Below are 10,731 nucleotides of genomic sequence, written 5' to 3'. Positions count from 1 at the left end.
CCCTACACAAGAATGTAACACAACTGATGCAGAAAAGCACAATACACACTTAGAACAGAGTTACATTCACACACATTCAACGGCCTCAGTAGCACGGTGCAATCTGACAGCAGGTCCGTTGAAGCATAAATTAATTTAACTGAACTTGGGATACAGCTCTTTCAAACGTCTGCTGCTGCATAATGTAAGATTGTTCATTTGCATATAACAAGGAATAATGTAATAGTATCAATGTTCTGATTACAGGGAGGATATTTTTTTATAAACATCTTCAGACCTTGATTTGTGTCCAATGATGTGTTGAATCCGAGTGAAGCGAATCGGAGTTCCCATCTCAGAAACAAACATAGGCTCCGACGATCCCGCTTTGACAAGGTACATTAGGCTCCTTTTGTTTTCATCATGGACAGATTTCACACAGCTGCGGTCCTTTATTGTACATAAACTATACAAACAGCAAAAACACAGCTCAAAGAGTTCTCAAGGCCAGACATGCTTATTCATAGAAAACAGTCTTTCACAAATGGAATTGGCATGCCATGAACAAAGACTCTTAAGTCGTACACTCTTTTTTTTTCTTCAGACATCTATTCATTGTAATTTATAATAATTTCATCATTCTTTAATATTTTTTCTATACTTTTATCCCATCAGTCCTTGGGAAGGTGAATTGATAGAAAGAAAAAATCAAGCACTGGTTGCCCTTGTGCATCTGATTTGAAAAAAAAAAAGTAATATAATGTTTTTCTTTCTCTGTAGAAAATTATTGAACTTTCATTTAGAAATGACACATCCACTGTTTGAAAAAAGTGACACCTACTGCTACAAAACTATCTATAGCACCAAATTAAAGTCACAAGTTATGGAATCATTTGAAGAAAAGTGAGAAACTTAAGTCTGTTGTTGATTAAGCAAAAATACTCTTACAGACATGATCTCTGATCAACATTTTTTTCCAATATACACTGCACCATCTAATAGGAGAAAACTAAATGACAAAGTACAAACATCAGGCTGCCAAGTCTATCGAATGCAGGTCTATAGAACATAATGAATCTGGGTCACAATCATATCCCCAATTCTGCCTCAGGATGTCCAAATCACACTGTCACTGTTCTCCGGGACTGTGCTGAAAGCAACCAGCGAGAAGGTTACAAGTTTCTCTCCAGTCAACTCTCAGAGTCTGGTCAAGTCCCGTCACAGAGTCTGATGTGCAGAGTCAAGCAACTTTTGCCCTCTGGTAAATGGTTAGTTCTTTGTAAAGTTTCATTTTGTATTGCATCAGTGTGGGACAGGCCTTGTCAAAACTTGCATGTGCGCACACACACACACACACACACACACACACACACACACACACACACAAACACACACACACACACACACACACACACACACACACACACACACACACACACACACAATTTTAAGAAGCTGCCAATGGGTTGCATTAGTGACAGAGACTTAATTGTGACAGATTTGAGTAAATGATGTTTAAACAAAAGTTGAACAGAGAGAAGCTTTAATTGTCATCCCCGTGTAACAACAGCAGCTGAAGGTGTGGCTGTTTCAACTGTTGCTTTCTACAAAACACGTGTGGACTCTTGACAGTGGAGACAGACAAATGTACAAATATGCTTGACTGACATACTGATAGGATAATAAAATTACACAATAACCTTATACATTTGGCTTGCTGCTCATTTCACATCATGTTATTTTGATGTGCTGTCTCCTGTTTTTCACCCTTCACTGTTCAGTGCAAGTACAGCTATAACCTTTGCCTTTCTGTGTAGCTTGGTTGAGTTAGTGGTAAAATGAGATTGCACCTCACCATTAATGTCACAGCAATAGCAAAAAATAAAGACACAGTAACCAAGGCAACAAAAGGATAAATCATTTCTAACAAAACTTGCAAAAATTGCTTTGTTGACGATGGGGAACAGGTAATCTGGCTATGTGTCATTTCTGCTGCAGGGTGCACACAAGCCAAGCAGAAAAAGGCTACAAATCTTTGGTGTCTTCTTTGTTTCAACACGCTGTCCCTAAAATAAGGCTGGGAATATTAATAAATAATGGAACATTAATGGATGAATAATCCATCAGAATCATTTGGCCAGGGCTCAGGCCTGTCATCTCCTGAATGCTAGATTGTCTATTTGTGGGGCTACAGTGGGCTGAAAGCCATTTGCAGTGCTTGGGCAGTCCGTGGGGCACATCATATAGTCCTAATGTGCTCATACACGGCAGTGGCTGACCTCCCTTAATGAGGATTAATGCAGGATCAAATTGGAGTTTGTGCCTGTCCAGACACACTTCCACCACGCCATTCCCACCTGCCTGTTATTGATTGCACTAATTGAGCTACAGTTTGGGTCCATGTCCCCGTGCAACCTCCAGAAACATTTGTTAACAGGAGGGTTTGTGAAAGTTGATTGGTGACAAGCAGAGGAAGAGGAACGAGGAAGGGGCGATGTGCAGGATTGCACTGGGAAATTGCACAAGCCCAAGAGAATGGGGAGAAATGGAATAATAAAAAATGGGTAAATGTACAAGAATAAGGTTGGGGAACAATGACTATTGTCCTTGACATGGACCAGTGCTTTTCTCAAAAGAATGTATTGTTTCTATATGTATTATTATGTTGCTACGGACAACCAAAAAGTATTAAAAGCAGAGGAGGTGTGAATCTAGAGAAGGGCCCCAAGACCTTCAGTTTAAAACCAACACATTGGTGCCCTCCGGAAATGCATAGTGCGTTTAAAAGTCTACGACTGAAACACACAGAATGTCGCTGCTTTCTGCCACTTGTTGCTATCAAATTCCAGACTTTGTTTTTGAGGTTGAAATATAACATATGATATTCAAATAGTTGAAGTGATTTGATTTCATGATTTAATTGCTGTGACATTTAATGGGATTACTCTGCGTCTCCCCAACTTGCTATCCCAGCCAAACATTTAATATACTACAGCATAAAACAACCTGCTGTCCACATTTCTCATTAAGCTAAAGATTCCAGCAAAGACTGGCAATATTTTCATCTTCCTCCACAGCCATTAGTAAGACTTGTTTCCTCAGTGTTTTAACATGTTTTTCGCTCTTCCCTCTCAGCGGTGATGTCCCATATTCGTAGGTTCCTCTCATACATCACATCTAAATATAGACTTTCACGGCTGCTGAGCAAGAACCAGATATAAAAAAAAATAAACACAAAAGAATGTGTGTTTCACCGAGACAGGGTGTAACAGTATGGAGATGGGTGAGGTGTAATACTGTCCACTGGAATGTATACAAGTGCCAGTCAGTCACTGGGAATGGGGACGTGGGCTCAATGGCTTGGTAAGGGTGTTAGGGGGAGTCTCGGTGGTGGCCACTAGTCATACTGGCCCTTCAGTCAAGCCCTCCAGGGGAAGGGTGGTGGCATTGTCAGTGGGCTGCGGGTCGTCCTGGGGAAGCGAGGGCTTGTGGGCGGCAGCAGCCAGACTGGCATAAGGCAGGTGGCAATCCATGTGCAGAAAGGGTGGGTAGTGCTGGCGATAGCAGATATAGGCAAACAGCAACCCGATCACTCCTCCAACAAAAGCATCTGCAAAGTCACAAAAACACATATATTTAAGGTATGCATCTATGGTTAATTTTAGCCAATGTGGAGGAAGAAAAATACCACCTGCTCTTAGAATGAGCACATTTAATTAGGCACTACTGTGTTGTGCTACAGTGTTCCAGTGAGCATTCATCATGCCAGGCTAGTTTGGAGGGTGATGAAAGTAAACTGAATGGCAAAGCAATGAATCTGTTCTGTTCTGAGTACTGGGCTCACTTGCCTCGGGACTCACTTTATCATTTATGCTGAACAGTTTCATATTCTACCTAGCCCCCTTTAAGTCATAATACATCATAATATCACACCGCCATGTTGAATATTAAGCCTGTATTGCTGGGTATAGATAAAAATGACATGGCCAGCTGGTGGCTGAAGGAGCTGAAGTAAAGGGTTCCATAATATCAGAATTATATTTCTCCATTTCTCACCAAACTGCCTTTATTCTCCCCTACTGGGTGAAATTAAATACAACATTGATTTCTGCCATTCAGAAGCTATACAACACATGAGCTTGGTTTCTGAATGTTTGAATGACTTGATGCAATATATTGGTTTGGTGACAGTGATTGGATGCCTAGCCTCTCCCCCTTGAGGACAGAGTGCACCTCCAAAGTGCAAAGAGAATATTAGTATCCATCAAGCATGGCTCAGCAGCCAGGCTAATAGGGGCTCCCAGCTTGTGTTTACAGTGAGTGCAGATTGGGGCCCCTCACGTTTAATGGGCTCCACCATTACTGCTTACTTACAGTCTGCTGGGGAGAGGTAGGAGAAAAAGTATGTGTAGAGCTAAGAAAGAGGACTCGGAAAGCGGCTGCCTGTAGCTACTGTATGTTTTGTAATGTGATGTAAATAAATTCTTGTTTTTAAAAGAGCTGTCTGTTTTGTAGCTGCCCTACTCTCCAGGAGCATATGGCTCTCTAAAGCTAATTAACACCATATGACAGAGCTGTCATCAAATTACCACACATTCTCTCCCACACCCCTCCCACATATGCATTCCCTTCCCTCTGTCACTCCAAGTCTCCCTCTAGTTCTTTCATAACAGATAACTGAGGCTTGTTATAGCTTTCTTCCCAGGCTGCCGAATGAAATGCTACCTCACTGCCATCAGAGGCAAAACAGCCTTATAAGACACAATTTTCAGTCTGTTGGGCAAATGAGCAAACTGCCAATCCTGATTTACTATAAATTCTTATGTTTTTAGCTCGTCCTGGATTCGTCAGCCATGCTGATTAAGTTAAAAAATATGATTACAGCAGTAGCTGATTTAAATGAGCATCACCCAGAGATTGCCATATAAATGATCTGTGTCTGTATAATTACAAAAGTGCCTTGAGCCAGGTGTGATTGAAACAGACTTCTGCACAGCAATATTTCTCAGGCTGACACAAGCAGATTTAAGTCAAGAAGACACAGCATTTATTTGATAGTAATTTTTCATTAATGCAGAAAAAAAAATCCTTGTCATGTGTCCTGAGTCTGAGCTGTTTGGTGGACCTTGCCAGTGGTGTTTGTAGTCGCAGGTCCGGGACAATGCAATCATCATAGCGCTGTAGAGAGGCAGCACCATGGCACAGAGACGCCAGCTACGCCCTCGACCTTGATCCGTAAAGCACTGCAGCTTCCCCGCCAGGTAGAAGGAGGTAAAGCCAAGACCGGAGAATGCAACTAGCAGGCAGAGAAACAGGCAGACAAAGAGAAAGAAGAGAAGGGGTTCAAGCTAGAACATTATATACAGAATTTGCATTATAAACTATGATCTTCTCTGTTGGGGAATCCTCTATGGGCAAGTATGCAACAGGTGACAGTAGGTGCAAAATAGTAAAATCACGAATGACATGGACAATCACAGTGTGATAAAGCATTGTAGATAGGAAAACGTTATGATAAAGGAAGATGGGAGATTTGTACCCTGTCCATTGCCACCCACTTGCTGGTAAGCTCACTGAGGGATGAAACTTTGCCTAACTGTCTGTTAGGCAAATACCTCCCTACTAAATCAGGTGCCTGAGAGTAGGAAAAGGAAAACAGACCACCATATCTACACAGCTATACTAAGCACAACCCACACACCAAGGAAGACTTATTTAGTGATGCACAAACTCAAAGTGGAGTATGTATCTGGCATCAGTGTGTACACAGTACAAAAACAACAGACTGTTAATAAATGGTTTCTATGTAAACTCTGCTTAACTAAGATCAGAGAGAAGACTTTATCATAATCTACATTACACCACATCTCCAGATTAGCATATAGCTTACATAAAACATATTTGATCTGCAGAGCCTGAGGTCACAGTAAAAGCTAAAACCCAGAATGAGAAAAAAATGCGACTGAGCTGCTGGCTGTGGACTGCTGAAGGAGGTCTGTGTCTTCTTTGATGGTGGTTAGTGTATCAGAAACACCGGTACTCTAATTGTTTGAACAGAAAGTTGTGTGATGGAACTGTAAAAGGGGCAGCTGTGACAGGGTCATTAGTTTACTGCTGCAGTGGGCCAAACTGCACCCATCAGCACCCATCAGCTGCCCATTTGTCTCTCAACCCACAAACTGGCCAAGAATACTAAGGACGCTAGGACACGTGTGTAGCCTGTAGAGAGAGGGGAAAGATGATGGGATGAAAGGGCAGAGGCAGAAAGTCCTGCTGTCTCAGTGGCTGTCCTGCTTTCAGGGACGAGCTGACTCCATTAAGAACTCAGCATTTTCCATTAGGCAATTTAGACCAGTATATTGGATGGCTGGTATTGGCTGATATTGGGTTTTTTATTAAAAAATGGTTATAGTGTCACACACTAGTGTCACATAGTTCACTTGATTGCATTTCTATTTTAGAATTGACTCTTAAATTTTGGCAACATGGGCAACGTAGGCAACATGTGGGAATAAGGCTTTAGAAGGTAAGCAGTGGTAAAGTGTGGAGGCCCCATAAAAGCAGGGATTATGCTTCTGGGAAGATGCATGTAAACATTTCTGCTTGTCTGAACAGGTGTTTTTCGGGTTACTATACACTAGGTTGAAGTGACTCCCAAAGGAACTGAAGTGCATAGCTCCTAAACCTCAGCTACAAATTTATCCTCTAGGAACCTTGACAATCTGCAGCAAATTCCATGGAAATCAATCCAGTTGTTGTTAAGATACTCAAAACCACCACAAATCAGGGGTCATCTTCTAGTGACCATGACTGTCTGTACAAAGTTTCATGGCAATCCATATAGTAGCTGTTGAGACGTTTTTATTCTAGACCAAAGTGGTTGACCGACAGAAAATTGCCATTCATAGAGCCAAACCAGTCCGCCAATGTCTTTGAATGACAATAACTTGGCCTAGGACAGGCTACATCTGACGTTATCCAATAGAACCCATATGGCATTCTCGTATTGCTGAATGTATGTGCCCCTTGGGTGGCCTATATAATCTCACCTACCAGACATCATATGGCTGTCCAGAAAGTGAGATACAATTTGGCCAGTGGGCCATATATAAATATATATGTTTTTAATAGCTTAAGCTTTAAAGTGGACCAGTAGATGAAAGCCTTTTGGAAACTGAACTCACCAAGGGCTAGATTAAACAAGTATTAAATTCAGCCAGTTAAATTTATCCATATGGCACGTAGGGAAAATAGGAATTATGCATTAATTGCCACTGGTATATAAATTCCTGCACATAGTCATCATCATACTTTCTGGCTCAGTTCATCAGTCCAGTTCTTCTGCCTGGAGGTCATGAGTTCCTGAGCCTCCCTAACTGTCCACCCATCTCACTTCTGGGCCACCTCTCCACATTTCCAGTCAAACAGCAACTCACACCATTCAGCTCTAACCATAGCTAAGACTATTACATTACTAATTTGGATAGACAGAACTAAATTATCCATGAACTAGTGACTCACTCTGCCGAACAGACATTTTAATTCACAGCAGTTTTACACGAGAAATCTTGTGAGTAATGGTGGTTTCTTACATTGTTTCTTCTCTTCTCTTTGTTCTGTTTTGTTAATCTAATTCACCTCCCAAATTCAGTTTCTTCGTGAAGACAGTACACAAAACAAAGCTGGGGATCCAGCAGGGACACTGGACCATTGTGATCATTATTCATTCAGAGTGATGAGGGCTGGGGTTTATCCAAGAATGCTTTGAGAGGAAGGCAGGGAAACACCCCGGACAGGTCATCAAAACCTCGGAGGGTGAACACATTTAATCACCCACAGTCAAAAACTAGGTCGTTTTTGGTCATTAGATATTGTTGACTCTAAAATCATGCTAATGGTCCATTTAAACCTATGTGTAAATGTACATAAGTGTGGCACTTCTATGGCAATATAGGTGGTAATCAAGACAGAAAAATCTTACGTAACTGTATGGAAAATTACCTGTTTTAGAATTGTAACAGATGTGAAGAGATTTGCCAAACAAACAAAGAACTGCATTGGAATTACTAAAGGTATCATAACAAAAAATAGTTTATTGTAGCAGTAAATGTGCATGATTTATTTCCATACTGCACATAAACAATGTGTTTGTGACACAGTGAGTCAACATCCTGAGGATTACAGTAATCAAACTGCGTTGGTGATATGCATAATACATGAGTTGGGACAGCAAATGTGTCCCTCTCATCCACATACACAGACAGAGAAACACAAACACATTTCTGTAAAATTAGCATCGTTAACTAAGCCAATATATTTGCAGAGAACTGAATACGCTGCGTACCCAATAACCACTGAAGGATGCCCCCAGGAGGCTGCAGGAGTCCCCGAAAGGCCAGAGGACAGAGAGGAGGCCGACAAAGAGGAAAACATCTTGGTAATGAATCCCCTCCACGCATTTAAAAAGCCTTGAAGAGTAATTCCCCTGGGGCAAAACAAAGACGCCTAATGAGAGTGATGAGTGTAGTGCAATTGCTTTTTTTCCATCTTCAAACAAGCACAAGGTTGTTGAGAGGTTGCAAGTGAAGAAGAGCCAAGTTTGAATGCACATTTTAGAAGCAGATGAGGGGGGATTTCTCTAAACAGGGCAGAATTGAGCCATATACTAGTCACAAAAATTTGGAAAGAAAAACAGCAAGATGAACATCAGGTTTACTTTTAGAACAATAATAACACAGTAATCCCATGTGTATGTATATTATTAAGGCATTTGAAACCTCTCACTGGGCGAGTATGAAAAAACAATGGAGGCACTGTAACTGCATTAACTGTCATACTGAGTATCATAAATGGAACATCATAACTTGCTATAAAGGAGCTAGGTACACTACTTGGGGTATTTATTTGTATTTTGGGAAAACAATGATTATTGGGAAAACATCAGGCATACAGCGTTTCAATGAACATTTGATATTTTTTGTCCACTGTAAAAAACTTGTTACCATATCTTGTCACCACTCATCTGCTTAATCCAATCTTCATCAAACTTGATGCATTTTATTTGTTTTTTGATTTTACGTAATATTTTCCTTTAACTGGTTGCCAGCTTCTAGGACATGGATGCTGTGGCTAAAGGTGGTAGTAGAGCAGCATAACTGAAATGGATGTAACTTAGTTATCAGGAGTCGTAGTAGGCTACTACTACTGTTATACACAACTAACATTCCTGCACCAGAATTCAGTTTGGGTTTTGAGCGAAATATCTCAACTGGTAGATGGATTGCCATGACATTTGGTACAAACGTTTGTGTTCAGGATAAATTACAATAAAGTTGGTGATCCTTATTTTATTTTATTCTATTTTACTTATTTTATATTTATCTTAAACGTGTATTTTAGTCTTTTCAATGTTTTCTTGCTTTTATCTTGTATTGTTTTTGTATTATTGTCTTTTGGGTATTATTGTCTTTTTTGAAAAGTGCTCTACAAATAAAGATTATTATTATTATTATTATTATCATCTGAACCTACATCTAGCTCCATCACGAGGTGAAAATTTTCAATTGTCCAAAAGCCTTTGGTTTATGTAGAAATACTCTACAACTACAACTAATGACATTTCCAGCAGCCTCAGCTACTCTGTGCTTACTGCAAATATCACATGTTGCTAGCAAATGTTAAAACACATTAGTAAGAGGGTGAACATGGTACACATTATACCTGCTAAACATCAATGTGTTAGCATTGTCACCATGAGTATGTTAGCATGTTGATGCCGTACATGTTTTTATCATTGTGCATTACTTTGTGGGACATAAGCTTCCATCAACACCATTCTCAAGAACAGACAAATTGTACAATGCACATTGGCATTCTAAGTACACTTCATTTAGTAATTCTTCTACTGTTAAAGTTGATATCCGAACATTGTATGGCTGAATTTTGTGTGTGAGTATGGTGAGTGTGGCAAGAGTCAGTGGTGAGGGAGGTTGGCTGGGCAACAACTGGGCAGACGTAATACAATGAGGTGGGACGCATGAAGGAATGGCTGCTGAACTGTGTATTTAAAAAAGGAAGCCACAGTGAATTAGGAGCGGTTATGTTGAACCTGATACGGTTTTTGACAAGTGACCCCATGGAGGACACATTGTAAAGTAGACAAGTATTCCTTTAAACTACAGGGTTGGGCTATGGATTCAAAGAGTGGAGTCCTGCTCTGGTCAAAGCCTAATAATCCTAGAATTGTCTCTTTACCTTTATCCTCTTTATTTCTATTGATCTATCACCGGACTTACCACACACACACACACAAACTGCCTAACTGACTCTCAAGTTGTCACCTTTGGTCAAGCTTGCTCACTGGTACCCCATGCGTTAAGAAGTGATGCCAAGGGGTCTTGACCAAGTGTCCATGTGTGATGAGTTGGGAGTGAAAACGTGTTGTCCAGTCATCTCCCTTTCTTTTTACACCTCTGACCCCTGCAAGGACCAGTTGGAGAACCTGTGCCTCTCATTAGAAGGGATGCATATTAACCACCCACTTAGACACTTATCATTAACATATAAAAGCCCAACAGGAACTTATCATTAATGCTTGATGATAACTGCTGCTGCTTGAGTGAGTTTTATTCAATATATGAGAACACACCTGGCAGAAGTGCAATTCACTCCAGAAAATGAATTAATATTGTGGACATTCCAAGCTATGGATAATTTAATATAGATAGTTGTGTGTAAATGAAAGAAGCAATG

General features: G+C 40.5%; 1 protein-coding gene across 1 annotated transcript in view; it reads right to left on the bottom strand.

Annotated features, from left to right (window-relative positions):
- Positions 1 to 3,380: 3,380 nt before the first annotated feature.
- Positions 3,381 to 10,731, bottom strand: part of plpp4 (phospholipid phosphatase 4) — a 52,251-nt gene continuing 44,900 nt past the window's right edge. Inside the window, exons 6-7 of the mRNA XM_046071000.1 lie at positions 5,105 to 5,275; positions 3,381 to 3,589 (exon numbers count right to left, since the gene is read on the bottom strand). Coding sequence (XP_045926956.1) covers positions 3,381 to 3,589; positions 5,105 to 5,275 — 380 coding nt within the window. The remainder of the gene's footprint in view (positions 3,590 to 5,104; positions 5,276 to 10,731) is intronic.

Source organism: Micropterus dolomieu, linkage group LG15 (genome assembly GCF_021292245.1).
Source record: "Micropterus dolomieu isolate WLL.071019.BEF.003 ecotype Adirondacks linkage group LG15, ASM2129224v1, whole genome shotgun sequence".
Classification (NCBI taxonomy): domain Eukaryota; kingdom Metazoa; phylum Chordata; class Actinopteri; order Centrarchiformes; family Centrarchidae; genus Micropterus; species Micropterus dolomieu.
Note: the sequence above shows the minus strand (reverse complement) of the source record. Positions and strands in the feature narration are given on the sequence as shown.